Source organism: Dermacentor andersoni, chromosome 1, assembly GCF_023375885.2.
Source record: "Dermacentor andersoni chromosome 1, qqDerAnde1_hic_scaffold, whole genome shotgun sequence".
Taxonomy (NCBI): domain Eukaryota; kingdom Metazoa; phylum Arthropoda; class Arachnida; order Ixodida; family Ixodidae; genus Dermacentor; species Dermacentor andersoni.
The window spans coordinates 303,286,325-303,304,322 of record NC_092814.1 but is presented as its reverse complement, the minus strand read 5'-3'; the positions used below and the strand labels follow the sequence as shown (position 1 = coordinate 303,304,322).

Here is a 17,998-nt window from a genome sequence, read left to right as displayed (position 1 = left end):
ACTGGAAAGTTCCGCATGCCGGCAATGTGCGTCGAGTGTTGCTGTGGGCGCCTAGGAAGCCTGGAAGTTAAATTCCTCTTTTCTTACATTTGTTTCTTGAAGCGTTATAACATCTGGCGGAGTGTTCATTGCAAGGAGCCGAAGGACTAGATCAGCACGCTGCGGTCGTAGGGACCTGACATTGCATAGCAGCATAAATGGACGAGGCTTTCGACAAGTGCTCATATTGTTTCTAGTGAAGGCCAACGAGAACTGCAACGAGAGCTTTGAGAAGTTGCTCTGCGGCTAATGCTGCTGGTGTCTGACGACCGGCAATCAGAGACCTAATGATGTTGACAAGAATCTTAAGAAGGTTGATAAAGCTGGGTATCATCGTTGACTGAGACCGTTTTGGGCACCCTATTTGCAGTGTTTTCTGCTGTAGACGGGGCCTTGGGAGAAGGCGGTTCGGACGCTTTCGGAGGCGTGATCTCGGTAGAGACAGGTTCTGATGCTTTCGATGGAAGTGCCGGCCACAACGTCGCTGAGTGGCAGAAGTTCCGTCTGCTTCCTTCCCTCCGATGCCTGGTGTCTGCGCTATTCTTCGAACGTGCGGGTACATACTCAGTTGTGACATTTGCAGCTGCTCGACGGGCGCTATGGCTGTGTCTTCTCTCCTGATGCCTTCTATTTAGCTTTCTTTTTCAGAGCTTTTTAGTTTTTTCTTCAATGTGGGACATTCTTTGTCTGTTGCCAAGTGTTCACCTTCACAGTTAGGGCAGCGAGATGAGGGACTGTCGCAAGAATTTACGTCGTGATTTTTGCCACATTTGGCACAGACCACAACAGTTTTGCAGTAACCCTGTACATGACCAATCTTTAGACATTTACGGCACTGTAAAGGCCTTAGTACAAAAGGTCGAACTGGGTATCGCACCAGTCCTGCCTTTATATGGCTAGGTAGGTTTTCACGGTCAAAGAGCATATTCACACACTTTGCCACGCCGAGCCTTTGAGCGCTGATGATTTTGCATGATGGCGTGCAAACTATCATGCTCTTAAAAACGTCGTCCTTAAGTTCTAGGTCAACATCAGATATGACACCAGCTGTTACATTCGCTCCCTGTGGTATATAAGCCCGTGTGTTAACACCACAGAGTTGAGGCAGGCCAAGTAGAGTTTGTACCGTCTTCTTATCTGTTGTGTCTACGACAATGATATTTTTTCATGGGTTCACTGGAACCTCCTGAATAAGACCAGGGGCCAGTTTGAAGAAAAAGTCATTAAGTTTCTGTTTGGAGATGTCATTCAAGCTTACCATGACGTCGACAGGCATAAAGGCTACTGTCGTAGTCACGATGCTGTTGTATATGATGGTCGCTTCATTTGAGGACGATGTCGAGGGCTTCCGTCTTGAAGGCCAATGCTTAGCAGGTATCAAGGTATCCGAGCCATCCGACTTTGCATCAGACTCGGAATCGCCAGCTTCTGATGCCGCTGAAGAGCTGAGGCGCTTCCTTGCAGCTAAAGGCCTGTCCCTGCCGCCAGACGGTTCCACCACCATCTCCTCCATCGCAAGCTTTGCAGGGAGAGCCTCCTAGCAAAGCAGGAGTCTTGAGGGCCAGTAAAAACAGCACTGGGGGTTGCTAATGAAAGATGAAGCACAAAATTACAAAAAACTTCAGCATCAAAAGAAACCACCAACCGAACGCAAGAACTTCGTCGTCGTCCCCTATAAGGCACACACTATGCAGAAAAAGGCACATACTGTATATATACAGATACAATATACACAAAACAATATAGAAATACTCATAACTAATTGAAAGCGTGTATATAGATAAAGTCATCTAGATCTATCATAACTATAATTAGGCCCAAACAGTGAAACGTTCCTTTCCTTCGAGCGCTTCTTAACCTTACGTGAGGCCTCCTTACAGCGAAGGACCGATGGAGGAAGCAAATGTACCCTGAAAGCTCCCTTCACCCGTCCTCACGTAAGGAGCGGTTGCCGCATGCATGGGTTCGAGATTATCTCTTAAAACCTTTACGCGAACATCATTATTCAATAAAAAATTTTGTATCGTCGCCCAATCTTTAAATTGAAGACCTAATATAGATAAGCGTGGACGCTTTCTTCTAGTTTTGTTTGCTAAACTTAAAGAAAGTAGCGCATTACAGTGTAAAACTTGACGTGCTCCATCAACGCTGGCACGCCGGCGTCGTGCAACGCCTAGCAACGCCTAGCAACGCTTTCATGCCGCACGCGTGACTGAAACGAACATGCCTGGCAAGACGTACCGTGCTCGCGCTGCTCCGCAGGTGGGCGACAGCGCGCATGCGCAAGCAAAGGTCACGTGGTTAAGCAGTGAGGTGAAGCGCTCGTTCAGGGCCAGGAGCAGCCTAAGGACGCATGAAGGTAGCTTTGGAGCTACCTTATGCTGAGGAAGCACCAAGGAAGCCTTCACCGAGGGCCCCTCAGTAAGGAAGCTTTCAGAGTGACATAAGGTAGCCTCACCGCAATTAAGGCTTCCTTACTGAGGTAAGGAAGATTTCATTGTTTGCAGCTTAGTAGTTATGATGGATGCAATGGTCATAGGAATCAGTGCACATTAATTCACAGCCAGCTGTCCAGAATGACTTCAGAAAGAAAGTCTAACACAGCTTTTACTATTCGTAGCCCATTATAGACCCCTTCCCTGAATCCTAGAAGTGTTTCTGAAAGAGGCCGGGAGTCTAGAGACGACACTGTCGCTATAAATGTGTTCCGCGCGGTCACATACTGGGGGCATACACCGAGCACTCATTGAATAGTCTTGTGGGTAGAGCAGAAGCAACAGTTAGGATTACTCTCATGTCCAATTTTTGTCACATATTGTAGTGTATTTGCTACACCAAGTCTCAGTCAACGTAGGAGTGTCTCCTGGTATCGTCTCGCCGAATCTTATCGGGGAGCGGCAATTTGAAACTTGAGTCTAGCCTATGCTGGCGGTCGTGGCAAGGATTGGTATATGCGCCATTTTCTTCCGATGCTGTCTTCACCGAACGTGAAAGAATGGCAGCAATATCAGTTCGTGAAAAAGCAATTCGTGTGAAGATGCCGTTAGTGTATGCCACTTTCGCTTCAGAGTCAGCTTGTTCATTGCCTTCTATTCCGCAATGACTTGGTGTTCACTGCGGTGTGACTCTTGGGAGAAGATTTTAATATAAATATGGCCGAAGGCAGTTACAGGTTACTTGGTCTTAGCAACACAATTGAATTGTGAGAAAATCGGCGACAAAATTGGGACTCAAACACGACGGAAATTAGAGACACCACAACGTTAGGTGTCTCCGTCGTGGTTGCGCCTCATGCTTTTTCGCTGGTTTTCTCAAGTGTCAGTATAGATCAACTGGCCCAGCATATCTAGTAGCACCTCTACAATTGAATCTAACGGCTTTACACACGTGATAGTATCGCCTACCCGAATTACGGGTTCCAGTCAGACTACTATAGACACATCATGAACGCAGACACTACTGTCGAATGTGCTAGCACATTGTCGTCCGACCATAGTGACCACTGCCCAATTCTTGTGTCGGTTAAAGAAAAACCTTCCACTTGTACTAGACAGGCCCTCTACCTATCAGTTGTTTAATAATGCAAATCTTATCAAATCTATAGAAATAAGAAATAACACCGATTGGTTTGAAATTTATACTCATAGTAGTGCAGACGAAGCATACAATTCCTCCATAGGAAAATTTCGTCAAATATATGATGCGTATTTTCCGTATATCACAAAGCACCAACCTGAAAAAAATAAACAACAACATGGATTGTTATCCATGTTACCACTCGATATCGATTCCGCTAGTTTTTCTAAGCGTCGAGACATATACTGCTAAGCTCTTGAAAACTTTCTTCGCTTAAAATCGACTGATTATAGATTCTGAATTTCGTTTTAAAGAAGGCTGATCTGCGGAATCTCCGTTACTTGGACAAAAATAATTTATCTTGCGTAACATTGTATACAAACTTCTAACACTGGACATTTTTGTTGATTTTAGTGAAGATTTCGATTGCAATAATCATCATATTCTTTTAGAAAAAATATACACATACGGCATAACAGGCAGTTCGCTTAAACTCTTAATGTGACACCTTGAAAAAACGGCAGCAATCTGTTTGCGCCTATGATTTTAGCTACAATTTTCAATGTATGATATGCGAAGTACCACAGGGCAGCATCTTGGATCCGTTTCTTTTCAATGTGCATATAAATAACCTTGTCAATGTCTTCGATAAAAGAAAATTTATAATATATGCCGATTACACTAGCTTATTCTTATTTAGGAAACTTATCCAATGAACTACTAGTTGAAGCAAACGACATTTTAAAAAGCCTCCAAAATTGGTCACACGTAACTAGCTCAACTGTTAATTTTAAGAAAACTGAGGCAGTTATTTTCCGTTCAATTAATCGCAATATTACAATATCGACGCCACTGCTCATTGTAGACTATGCCATTGAAATTGTAAGAAAATATAAATTTAATGGTGGAATATTTGACACGCATCTTTATTCGGCTGATCATCTGCGATATCCTTCTCAAAACTTGTCAAAAGCAGTAGGATTTCTTTCGCGATGTCGTGATGTTGTTTCCGATAAAAGTTAAAAGAAAATTACATGTAATCAGTTAGTTCATTGCCAAATAAATTACTGTCATCTTGTGTGCGGAACGGTGGCTCGCGTGTACCTAAACCAACTGTATCTCCTGAAAAAAAAAATGAAAAAAAAACTGTGTGCATAGTGTCTGGCTCTGATTACATAGTTCGAAACAGACGACTGTTTATATCTCCCATATATCAGTGACATAATTTTAACATATACCCTCATGCGACAACTTGAACCTACATCAGGTTAAGTTCGTGGTACAACTTTCATCGGTTACACTAACACGCACTAATACAAAAATCAGACGTAAAGGAAAATGAGAGCTATCTCGACTTCGTACAATGTAGGTATACCTAATGTTGCCTTTCTAGATTCTTAGCTCACCTAACACAAACAAATCGTTCACAGAAACTGTGACTCTAAACAAAAAGGCTATCTGGCAAGTACTTTTCGAACATGTGGTGTGCTAAAACACCATGTTACTTAAGTGCTATTACCGCCGAGACATTGTGGTGCGGCCACTGCGGCACGGCGTGATAGTCGCCTGTTCGCATTAAGTAAACGACGAACTTAACGGACTTGGCGCAGTCGTGTCCCAACCAACGAGCGAATGGTTCGCGGAGCCCACATCTGAGCAACAAATGCGTGCTATATACACATTATCTCCTTATCATTTGCTCCACATCGAAAAGTTTGGAGGGTGACATTCGAACACGCCCGCAGCCCCTGCAAAGCCGCAGCCTCTCCTGGGTGCACTGCGACTGGGGCACTTTTGCGAGAACGCATGGGCGCAAGCTTTCGGAAGCGGTGAGCCTTGACGAAGGACGTTTGCCAATTAAACATTGCACGTTCACTGAGAGCAATCGCTTATTAGTGCCCGCTTGCCAACTGGCCGCAAACAGTTTGTACTTTTCCATTTGAAGCCTGCGGTCAGTAAGCGTTGCTATGTTGTCCTTCATCACCGTAAAACAAAGAAAGAGCAGAAAGGAAACTCTAATGTCCGAGGGAGCGTTCTCTGAGATTGCTTCACATATCGGGCTTCCAAAAGACAGAGAAAAAGAGAAGAGACAACGTATGCGTTTTCACAAAAACAACACTAATAAAATTGAAATGCGTAGAACTACTGTGCATGACCAGCAGCGGTTGCTAGCAAAAAAGAAAAAAAACAAAGACGAAGAAAAAAAAACAAGCCGCTGGAACGCCGTTTGTCTCAAGCAACTAGTCAAACGGTCAACGAACTGAAATTAAGGTGAGGAATGAAATTCGAAACTCGCGCTTCCCACACCAAGGACGGAGGAATACATGTTTCATGGTCAAATTTGCGTCCTAACGTTCACAAACTTGGACCAATGGCAACCTCTGAAGGTCGTCCAGTCTCATGCGCTAAAGAATGGTTGGGGAAGAAAGTGCTGCCTCAAGGCAACAGAAGTTATGTGGCTCCTTCAGCTTTAATTTCCTTAAACTGCTGCATGCATGGGCCGTATTTTGTAACGCTCCACTTTGTCTTCTATTTTACTTTACTTATCATACATTGCGGCGAGTGGCCGATACCCGCAATAAGGGCGGCTCGGCGGCGTTCGAGCCCATGACGAAGGGCGATATGAATGTGAAGTGAAATGGTAAATAATTTTTAAAAATTCCGATTGGCTATTCGGCGCAAGACACAATGAAAGCAGATTAATGGAATAGGAAATGGAGGGGTACGAAATACGAGACCTCGTTCTAACCTATATATTCTTGAGTCAACAGTAGAGATAGACTGAGAGACGGGATGAGGGATGAGGAAAGCAGGGAGGTTAACCCGAAAAGATTCCGGTTTGCGACCCTGCACTGTGGTAAAGGTAAGGCGTAATAAAAGACGGAAACAGTAGTGGATAGAAAAAGCAAAGGCACGTAAACTAAACAGAGGAGGTTGGGAACGTCCGCAAGAATACAGTAAGTGAATAAAGTTTTGCTCGTTAATTTCCGTAGATCAAATACGGAATACATCCAAGTTATGAATACTGATGCCAAAAACAAATAAAATGCTTAATAACAAATCACTTCTTAAAAGAAAAAAAAAAAACGTCCTATGTGGCCAAACTCAGAATTTAGCTACGAATTTCCCATAGCTTGTGGAAATTGCAGAATAAAATTTAGGCAGTTATCTTTTCCCGTGGTGAGTGGGCATCTTCGACTTTCGGAGTTCTGGCAGCCCGCTGACAGCCAGATGGCAGCCAGCTAGTTCCGCTCCTGATAGGAAGTCACGTGGGCTGGGATCCCTAGACAGCCCGAACCTGCCTGAAGTTTGCAACATCGAACGCCGGGACTGCTGGCCGAATGTAAACATGCTACCAGCTTGGCAGCGCGCGACGAGGTCGTCGCGCGCCCGGCGTAGTCGGCCCATTTATGCGTTGCCAGCTTGAAAATGTATAGTTGCATTCAGGGATGCGATCGCTTTCGGGCGATTTCGCGCGACTCTGCACTGGGCCAACCTCATCTACACGCAACAGATGGCCTCCGACGCGTCCGGTGACAAGACGCGAAATCGTGCGTAAGTGATTGTATCCTTGAAAGCGATAACTCGAGGATCCCTGCTCGCACCGATCACGTCGCCCACCGGCGACATTGATGAGTTGGCGTTGTGTCATCGCTTCACAAGACCTGAAAAAGCAGGATATCGGGGACGTCTTACACGCATAAAGTTTCGTGCCGACCTGCTTGGGCTTCGATTTCAGAAAGTTTGTCATGGCTGATGGTGCTTCTCATTTTGACCCTAGGGAGCTGGGGACGCGGCTGACGCATAGAAATGCACGCCGCCTGTTACCAGCCAAAAGTTACACGAAAAACAACATTAGTCGTCATCGTGAGAGCAATAAGCCAATGTATGTTTGTCTAATGTACGTGTGCCTATTACTCAACCAGTGCATTCTTACATCAACGGCCTGCATTTCGGACACATATCGGTTTCGAGCTGCCACCCAAGCATACGACGGAGAGACGGAGCGAACACGGGCTAGCTGCAACGCCTTCGCTAACTACAGAAAAAGGAGATATCTCCGCATACATACGTGAGATATATGAAAAGGAACACCACCAGAGAAAGACGAACTGAAAATATACCGCAATATGTGTGAACGAGCGTCTACAACTTGCGTGGAACACGATGCAGATAACTGCACGCATGAGAGCGTGGCGCGCTGATCGCCGCGAAGAAGCCTCGGGACCACACACACATACACATACAAAAGCTTCAAACGGTTCACGAATGCTCGTATCATACCGCTTCGCAATGCGGAATGGTGCGTTAGCACCTAAAAAGATAACGCTAGAAGTAAGGAAACCCGAAGATGACCGTAGACAGTTGGCTGACCAATGTAAATTTAAGTCCTAAAGCGCCCGCGTTGCAATCTGTGAAGTCCCCGCAAAGATGGCGGCGAGCGCCCATCACCTCTTTTAGTCATCTGCTAGCCAGAGAACTTCCAGAGAGCAGCCAGACCAAAATCGTCCTGGCAGGTTCTGGCAGGCCGCGGGTAGCCAGAAGTGGAAAATCGAAAAAGCCCAATGAGTGACTGTACAGTGCACAATACTTACAATAATCATGATAGATTATTGTTTCGTTTGCCCTTCTCTGTTAGCGGGAAGTTGATGTGATAATCGAAAAAAATAAAGAAGGGCATCGAAAGCGGAGCTGAAGTAATCCGTTCATGACGACTGCGTAGCCTTTTTAGTCAGTGTATACGAAGTTACGCTAATAGCCCTGAACTTGTAATGAATACTGCTCACAAGTGACGCATTACTGACAGTAATTAAGTACGTCCGGTCTGTTCTTTAAAGCGTATAATGGATGCAACGAGAAAGTGCAGGCGGATAACGGCCTTCTGTCTGAGCTCAATGTACGTTCAAGTTGTCACCCGTACAGCAAAAGATTTAGAATCCAAGAGCTTAGGTATGGTATACTTTAGAACGAGTTTACTAGGACTAAGCTTGCAGTGTGCCGCTGGAGCACGGGCACCATTGCGAGCACCACGTGCATGATTTCAAACAAAGCGCTGAGTGCGCTACGAGGTCGATGCAGCGCACACGAAGTTCGTGGGTCTCGGAGGCCATGCTTGCACACATCAACGTGCGCAACCTCTTTAATCGCACAAACGCCAGCTCATTCATCCAGCGCAACCATTTTCATTACAAAGTTCATCTGTGAGGTATGGTAAACGCCGAAGAGCTCCAGAAGAAAGGAATTGAATATCGGTGAAAGGAAGGTGTTTGAATATCGAACCTACTGAATGTCATTAAATCGGAAATACTTCTGAAATACCGGCTTCGATAATCAGACCTAGCACGGCATACATTTCTACTAATGAAAATAAAAAAGCGAGGACATACGCGCACGCACGCACGCACGCACACGCACACGCACGCGCACACACACACACACACACACACACACACACACACACACACACACACACACACACACACACACACACACACACACACACGCACACACACACACACACACACACACACACGCACGCACATACACACTATGACGGCGTAAGTCCGTTCAACTCAGCCGCTTCTGAATAAATATACAATGTGTTAGTTCACCAAGGTTCCTGGTCGTCTTACTACGGCCACGTGGAGGGGCCAGAGGTACTGACTTTTTCTCAGGCTGACAGGTCAAAATAGTTCTACTGACCTTTTAATTCACTCCCAAGTAAATAATCGAAGATATTGGATAACATATATTTTAATTGATGTGTATTTGAAAACAAGGATATTCACACTCCACTACTTGAGATTAATTCCGACCAGCTACAGACCCAATTCACACACCTAAAACAGTGTACACAGGCTAAAGCAACGCAATGCAAGAACAGCAGGCAGAATCGCTGAAGTCTGGTAATTTGTGCGCGCGCGCGTGTGTGTGTGCGTGCTTGCGTGCGTGCGTGCGTGTGTGTGTGTTTATGATTAACATGAATGCTGACACACCCTGGTTTCTTCATTTATTGTTTACATTCGCATGGTTTATGATTAACATGAATGCTGACACACCCTGGTTTCTTCATTTATTGTTTACATTCCCATGGTTTATGATTAACATGAATGCTGGCACACCCTGGTTTCTTCATCTATTGTTTACATTCCCATGCAACCTTCACTTTGCTTTCGATAGCTTAGTGATGCAGTTTGAGACTATTCATTTTCTACCGCTTCACTTTCACACTTTCAACATAATATAGCATGAAAACTCGCTGCTACTGTCACCTGGTGTTAGTTTGGTGCACCAAAACTGCTGAACAGGGGGAACAAAATTTCACAGTTGATCGAATGCAGTGTTGGGAAAGTGAGAGACAAAGTTGACTCACTCTCTTGCCTCGGTCTGCTGTTCGTGCAAGGGTCAACCGTCCCCGTACCTCGCAATGACTGGCAAACCAGACTAGGCATCCCATAACTTGGCATAGAAGCTCGGGTCGGGTTGGACTCGACTATTGGCAGTCGTCGCTCACGCATCTGGCATGAACAAAATGATGAAAGACAAATTTTTCGGCATTTGCGTGGCCTCTACAACAATAACTCCGTCTCCCCCTCACCTCCCCTCACACACACAAAAAAAGGGTTGCCCAATTCCCGGTGCCGCCAGAAACCAGTCCAGTTGTAAGTTTGAAACCGAGCCGCGTGTTCTGAGCTAGTCGTGATTGAAGAGCACTTCACTCCCCCCCTCTTCGCGTGGTTCGCCGTAGATGGCGTGAAGAAAGGCTTGCATAACCTTCACGCTCCAGCCAGCAAGAATCTGGAAGGGGAGGGAAAACTAAAATAGAGACCCGCACGAGTGCGTGCAAACGCCCCGGGGGCGACCGGAACCCTAAATTACGAGGATAAGGTTACCCCCACTTTCCGAACACACACCTTGCGCGAACGGCGGTTGGCTTCTTTTTTTTTTTCCTTTCTTTTTCGATCACATTTTGCGTGACGTGTACCTCCGTGTGGCCGACTCCACGCGTCGACCTGTGCTGGATACAAAAGAAGTCGCGAAACGTGTTTCTTTCTTTTCTCTCTCTCTCCGGGACATGTGCAGAATGCAGACCGGCTGGAACGACTTCTTTGCGAGGGAACCCTGGGCCCTGAAGGGAGGCGGTGCCGGGGGAAAAAACCGCTGTATAAAAAGGCCTCCGGTGAGTGCTCAAGTTGTGTCACTGCCAGCAGAGCCAGTAGCAAGCCCAACCATGAGGTCCCTGGTAAGACCCGTGACTCCGCCCGCTTCGCTTGCAGCCGCCGACTCGTGTGGAATACGTGCACTTGGAAGATGGCTGACCTTGCTTACCCCGCACTGGATACTCCCGTCGTACGGCGAACATGCATCCAGTTCGCCGCACGACTGTGGCGCTCAGTTAGCTTATACGTTGCGCGGCGGTTTTCACCTTTTCTTAGTCCGTGCTTAGTCATGGCTTTCCACTTCCAGTAGCTTGCTGTCTCTTCTGTACAGAGCATGCTTCCTTAACTCCTGACCTAGCGTTAAGGGAGCTCTCTGGGTCAAAAGCGCCGCGTTGCTCTCAATTTCTCTTGTTTCTTTTCCCATTTTCATATAAAAGTTAATGCAACTTAGAAGCAATATGTAACTGTCCGGCTATGTTATAACGGGAACCTATTGCGTGCAGAATTATACTCGCTCGGCAGCACCCATAGTCTATTCCTTTCCATCAGCGGGAAAGCGTACAAGCTTTCGCATGCCTACTGAGTTATCTTTATGGGAATGGGCTGTTTAAGTTGGCAGACCAACTAGATGCTACGAATAACCCGGGGCGCAATTCACTATGATTTTCGTTCCTGAGTGTTTTTTGCTACTGAGGCGCTCATTCGCGATTGGCTCGCATATAGTCTGGCTACCAGCTTTAGCGCAGAACTTTCTTTGTAAATACGGGCCCTACACTCGCTCAATTGTTAAAACGTGAATCCCTACGCATCTACCTAATACTTCTTACGTGTATTCATTCCTTCTTAATTATTTACGTGCTAGTACCAGTAACAATTAGGGCTACTGACTGGGGACGCCATTAGCTGTATATTCTGCATATTTTGAACAAATAACGGTTGTCCTCCGATTTGGACCGCTTAGTTCTTTCTATAGCATGGATCAAAGGCATCACTTTTTGTTTTGTTTATCAGACCATTTGTAAGACGATACTACCAATGAGTAAATTGATAACAGGCTGATAACAAATAAATCAACTGCAGCTGCCCTCGCCATTTCCTCTCCAAACTCTAATAGTTATTTGCCTAAAAAGTATTTCTGGTAGGCGTTATTTTGGTTCCAAACCAAATAAGCAAACTAGCAGCGACGACTGCCTGTGAGTATGAGTTGATGAGCACCAATCTGATTACCAGGTTTATATGAATGCCTCAAAGGGTTCGACAACTTGCATAACGGACAGAGCTGCACAGACCTACTACAAATGGAATTGAGACATCATACAGGAGACGAACGAACACATGACCTATACAAGCGCTATCAGCACCACCATGTCTTGCTATATTTACACGCCTATGGGCGTATGCTCACATCCTGCTACCTTTGCGTCCTATATAAAACTGCGCAGTCACAGCCTGTCGAATGTTCACGAATGAGCTTTAACTTCAATGTCCGCTCAGTGACGTTGCAAAGTAGTCGCTTTACTGAGTGCCACTGCTTTGACATCTTCATCAATGCCTCGTGCAGATCGCCATCGTCTTCTTCGCCCTCGTTGCCACCGCATTTGCCGGATACTTTGGAGGCTACGGCGGTTACGGCGGATATGGCGGATTGGGTGGCTACGGTGGATACGGCGGCTACGGAGGGTATGGCGGCTACGGCGGCTACGGCGGCTATGGCGGCTATGGCGGCTACGGCGGCTATGGCGGCTACGGTGGACACGGATACGGCTACCCAGTCGGCCGCGCGTTCGCCTACCACACGCATATCAAGCACGGATACGGCGGATACGGACTCGGTGGATTTGGTTACGGACACGGATACCACGGCTGAAGACACGACGGGGTGACGCTAAGTTTCGCTGTTTCTGGGCCAAAAATTTCCTGTTTTACAATGTTCCTTCGCCGAAAATAAAATCTCAGCGAACCCACAATTTGACTTCCTCTGATTTACTCAGGATCAGGGGTGGCGGACACGGCTTCTGTGCGAACTTAAAAACTGTATTGCAAGAAACACGGCGGCTACAGACCAGCATTTGCGTACATTCTGTTTCAACATGTCAGCGCAGTGGGTCAACCACCAGTCAGTAACAGAAAGTTTGTTTTTTGACTTAGTACGCCCTATATCGTGCTACTGCATGACCCATACAAGAGAGAAGACTTGCTGAATAATTAATCTACATCAACACAATGACGCCTGCACGGAAAAACCAAAGCGTACAGATCTTAGTATACCGGGTCTATTTCTTCAGTATCACGAGTATCCTTCTTCTGCCATTAAAACGCTGCAAATGACCAGCAGTATGACAGGCTCATTGGTACATCTGTACGATTTAATGCCCCCCCCCCCCCCCCCTCCCCAAAAAAAAGAAAAGAAAAAAAAACTTATTGAATGTATTTAACAAAGTTGTGAAAGTACTTCTGCCTTTAAGAAATATGTGGAATTCATTGGGCTTCGAAGCGAATCACCTTGGGAATGTCTGCCAGAAAGAAGTATTCTAGTAGAGTTATTGAAAATCATTGCCCTTCCGCTTTGCCCATGTTGCTTCTACCCCACCGTACATGCAGAAAGAGGGATGGGGTTGCATACCTATCAATGCTCCGTTGCTTCCTGTTGTGTTTCTTTTGTTTTTCCACTGATAACGTGACGGCTACTATTTACGACGTCCGCGTTAGCGTCTTGCCAAACTCTGCGGTTCTCTCCTGGACTATATACTCCCACATGGACAGGTAACGCAGAACCAACGCTAAAATTTCAGACAGCAATGTCGTAACACACAGTGTAGCGAGTGGAAGAATCAGCTTAAAGTAGAACACGTGGCAGTGCTGAGGAGCCATATTTTACTCCTGATTCAGGAGCGTATGTCCTGCTTAATACTGAAAGCAATAACTGCATGGTTCTTCTTTTATTTTCTATTATTATTTTTTTTTACATCTATGGACAGCGATGCGCTTTCAAGGATGAAATGGGTGAAATTGTGTGTTCGTTAGCGGTCGTGAACTCGATTTGGCGGCTTGGCTGCGTGCATCATAAAAGCGCTAACGCAGGCGCTCGTTCCTCGCCCTCTAACAGGACGAGAGATACCCATTTTCGGGTATCCCAGGGTGCTGACATTGCGAACGGTTACACAGACGCTGTCCAATGCGCTCTAAGAATATTTGGTGGAGATCAGCGCGAAACTTTCCCTTGGTGTGAAACCTCATACAAGTGTATTCACCTTTGCGTTCAATGTGTATGCAGAACAGATGCGTCATAATCTTGGGAACACCGTGGGAACCACGGTTGTTGAAGCGTCTTCCGTTGAGCTTGTACATATAGAAAGTGCAACAAGTCTACATGGTGTTCGACAGGCCTATAATTACACAGCATGCCTACAATTACCAACGGTAACACCTGGCCCTGTGTTAATATGTTCCCAAATGTTTGCAAAGTAATCATATAAGTACAAACGCACACCAGAGTAGGCTAGTGCAAGTTAAGCATGGCAGTCAACGAAACTCGAGCAATTACGTGTTCTTGCACTACGAATGAGGCGAAATAAATCAGACCACAGCCGCTGCAGAGCAGAAGTGGAGAAGTGAAATGTTATTGTGTTTTTATATACAGTAGCCTTTGTTTTTATTGGTTTTCTATAGAGCTAACTAGTTTGGAGAATGATAACACTGCTGAAGATGCATTGCTCTTTTTTATATTTATTTTTCTACAGGATCATCTTTTCTAACGTAATCAGAAATCGTACCGAAAACCGTAAAGTGTCTCGATTGCGTCATCAAGTAGACAGATAGGCAGGGTGCATTCGAAGAAGCCACATGAGAGCAATGAGCGAACCTCAGTGCTTCATGGAAAATTGCCTGCTGCGCGCAAGTGAATAATCCTTGGTTCTAGTTTACGACAGCACTGACTTGCGGCTAGTACGCGATTTTTCGCTATGTTAAAAACTGTTGTAGGGCGCCTTAACTCTTTTTTTCCCACGAACGCGTGAGCAGTGAAAACAGCCTTGCACTTTTTAAAAACGTTTTTCAGTATGTTCGAAATGACCACGGCAAGAACAGTTCAGAACATGGATTACCTTTATTTTCACTTGAAACACGGCGACAAGTGCTGTTCATCTCCTGTAGTTGATGCTCGTGTCACGATTTCCTCTACTTTATCGCGGCGCCATCGTCGAAGTAGCGTATGTGAAATACCCGACAAGTATGGCCGCAGGGCAGACCACCTGTTAAGCATCCAGTGTGCCGAGTGTTGGTAGTGGCATGAGATGCTGGAACCACCTAGAAGAAACAGTGCTACTAGTCGTAAATGTTGCTCCCTGGGCCGGCTTAATGTAAAGATTAATTTTGCTGTATTCTATTCCTTTCTTATCACCCACGTACCGTCCGTGGCCGGCCGTCCTCTGGCGCCAACGTGGGCCGAGCGCCACTGGGTCCGCGGGCGGAGTCCGAAACTGAATAGCACTGGAACAGAATCGTTGCATTACCCCTGCCTTGTATTACTATTTATCCAACGTCGCAGTTGGCTGTTCTATATAGACGTTCAAGGTTGTACATGGTTACAACGCGCGGGGCATCATCTTGAAGTAGCCAAAAGAGAAATGACGAGGAAGATGCCCATTTCCTTTCCTTCTCTTTCGCTTCATTTTTTTTTATTCCTTTTTTTATTTTTACAGCGAAGCACTTAATGCAGGAAAAAGTATCCATTCCTCCCTGTTCCACACCAAAACCTGTCTCAAGAAAAGGGATCGACGCGGCAAGTGGGTCCGCCAAGCCTCCGCATTGATTGCTGTTAAAGTGACCGTTGCAGCGGGTTGAAATTTGAAGTTTACTGTGGGAACGATGTGGCTTACGTGCACGCAAGGTTGCAGGCATACGGCTTAAATGGGTGTCTTGCGTAAAAAATCTGGATTGTTTGTTGGAGCGACTTCTAAGACTCAAAGAAGCTCCTCGAAAGAACTCGGAAGGGTTCGAATATCACCGATACACAGAATACGTACGGTCGCCGTCAAAACTTACCGAAGCTGAGAAAACGTTGAATTGGCGAGAAATTTGTAACCGTAGACAGTAAAAATATACAACACTGTTGTTCGCACATACTAGCTATACAAACAGGATGGAAATTCGGATACCAGGCTACGTACCCTGGCTTCCGAAATGTTCAGCTTGTTGTATTATTCAGTCCTTGTATCACCTGTCCGATAGGCACATATTCTGAATTTCCATTGCCTTCAGTAGCTTCACAAGTATAATATATTTTTCGTAACCTTATGAAGTGCTAACAAAAATATTGCTTTCGCTTAGTTTTGTGAAACATATGGTAAATATTTTTAACTTGCATCAATGGAAACACCATTTAGTTTGCGAAAATATTTTATTAAGCCATACATGCTGAAGCGTTACCTGCGAAGATAAAAAAAAAACGATTTCCTTACACACACGATAAACGGTCATTTTCACGTGGTAACGAAAGAGTTATGCGCCCGAAACCGGTACTGCTGCCAAAAGAAAAATAGCGTGCGGTGCGATCAAGGTCAATTCCCATGGGTCGCGAAAGTGGGGCTCGAACCCGGTTCAATGCCAACTACCATGACATTGGCATGAAGGCTGGGAATTAAAGCGCCATTAATAATTACAGAGCCAAACAAAAAATGCGGAAAACTAATTAGGATGTAATGTTACTATGGAATAAATTTTAATACACAAAATGCTGCATATCTAATTGCACTTGCCGTAAATAAGGTCAGCCCAAACACCACACAGCTTTAAAAACGGGGGACCGAATTCACAAAGCGTTTCGTTCATAAGTTCTCTTTGCCACAGGCTGACCGCGTTGCTTAATAATATGTTCAGCATAAAGACTGGCTGAAACTTTCTATTGGGAACATTTCTAGCGTAAGTTCTTTTGTGTGTGTGTGTGTGTGTGTGTGTGTGTGTGTGTGTGTGTGTGTGTGTGTGTGAATAAGGGTCCTGGGCATTGCGAGGGTCGTGGCGGGGTGATGATATAAAATACCTATCGATTTTGTGCTCAGTCAAAATGTTTGCACGCTTGAAGGTGCTGGTTTGTCCCGCGGCCAGCGCTCGTAGCTTGAACGGACAAGATTTCATTGTTAATGAGTCAAGGGAAGTTTTTCTCATTGCCAACTATCCTTGAGCCAAGCATGGCGATAGGCGACACGAAAACCTGCTTGAAGCCAGCTCGAGTTGCTGTCGCTGTCAAACTCGCGCCATATTTTTCCGTGCGCATCAGGCGGTCGGAATAATTGTACACTTGTCAGTTACCGCTTCTCTGATCGGAGGTGTATGGTTTAATATTGCTGTCGTGTACAGTAAACTGTTTTTGACAGCCTTAAAGGCTCACCAGGTCTGGCCATTTTGAGCTTACAAGCGCAGAGCGTACAATGCGCGATAACGATCGTGTCTGCAAAGCATTACATCGCTGCGCGCCGCAGAAATATCTGACATTTCAAACCAAACGCCCTTCTCCCTTCTCCTCGCGGCCGCCGCGTTCCAAGCCAGAGGATGACGTGCACGTAATAGTGCGCTTACGTACGCGTACGTGTTCGCGCTGTGACGTCGCTCGTGGTGACACGCGACTTCGAGAATTATTCAAGCCAACATCTGGTATTTGTGTAATCTGTTGCTAGAATAGACGAATTAATGCTTAGAGAAATAATAAAAAACACAAACCTAATGTCTGAATGTTCTTGTTTTACTTCGCACCGCAGCAAGAGATGTACTTCCGTTTCGTCTGCTTGTTCCCACGTCGTGCAGTCGCGCGCGCAGACACCCAAGCTATGTCATTTTCTACTGCGTTCCAGCGCGGCGTCATGCTCTGTAATCCACTCGTGTCTGCCTCAGTATTTGTGTAGCACAGACTTATACCGCTAGTCAGGTGTCCTCGTGCACATCGCGCAAAATCGTGTGCTGCGCGAAACGAGACAATCGGAACAGCTCGCACGCGACGCCGTCAACGGAAGTGCGCCGCGCTGCAAAACAGCGAGGAGAAAAAAAAATGAAGGCGGGGCCCGTGACGTATGCGTCAGGCCATCCTCGAGGTCCGGTATGGGAGAACGCAGGGAAGAAATTTCGCTTGCGGAGGCTCGACGGGGCAGGTGGAGAGAGCGTCTACGTTTTGCGGTGAAGCTCGCCTCCCGAAATCATGGGTTCGCGACACGGAAATATTTCTATCTCTGCTA

At 45.9% G+C, this 17,998-nt stretch overlaps 2 protein-coding genes across 3 annotated transcripts in view; one reads left to right on the top strand and one right to left on the bottom strand.

Annotated features, from left to right (window-relative positions):
- Nucleotides 1–3,586: 3,586 nt before the first annotated feature.
- LOC126548372 (uncharacterized) overlaps nucleotides 3,587–17,998 on the bottom strand; it is a 56,455-nt gene continuing 42,043 nt past the window's right edge. The window contains exons 9-10 of one of the 2 annotated variants that reach the window (XM_055063346.1): nucleotides 9,989–10,133; nucleotides 3,587–3,772 (exon numbers count right to left, since the gene is read on the bottom strand). In XM_055063346.1, the coding sequence (XP_054919321.1) occupies nucleotides 3,729–3,772; nucleotides 9,989–10,133 (189 nt within the window). In that variant the 3' untranslated portion in view covers nucleotides 3,587–3,728. Of the gene's footprint in view, nucleotides 3,773–9,988; nucleotides 10,134–14,878; nucleotides 15,081–17,998 lie in introns of those variants that run through there. The other variant, XR_008609210.1, reaches the window with a different exon arrangement.
- On the top strand, nucleotides 10,360–13,161 carry LOC126548067 (uncharacterized). The gene is made up of 2 exons (XM_050196152.3): nucleotides 10,360–10,858; nucleotides 12,337–13,161. Exons 1-2 carry the CDS (start codon nucleotides 10,691–10,693, stop codon nucleotides 12,640–12,642), a joined length of 474 nt encoding a protein of 157 aa, XP_050052109.1. The 5' UTR covers nucleotides 10,360–10,690; the 3' UTR covers nucleotides 12,643–13,161.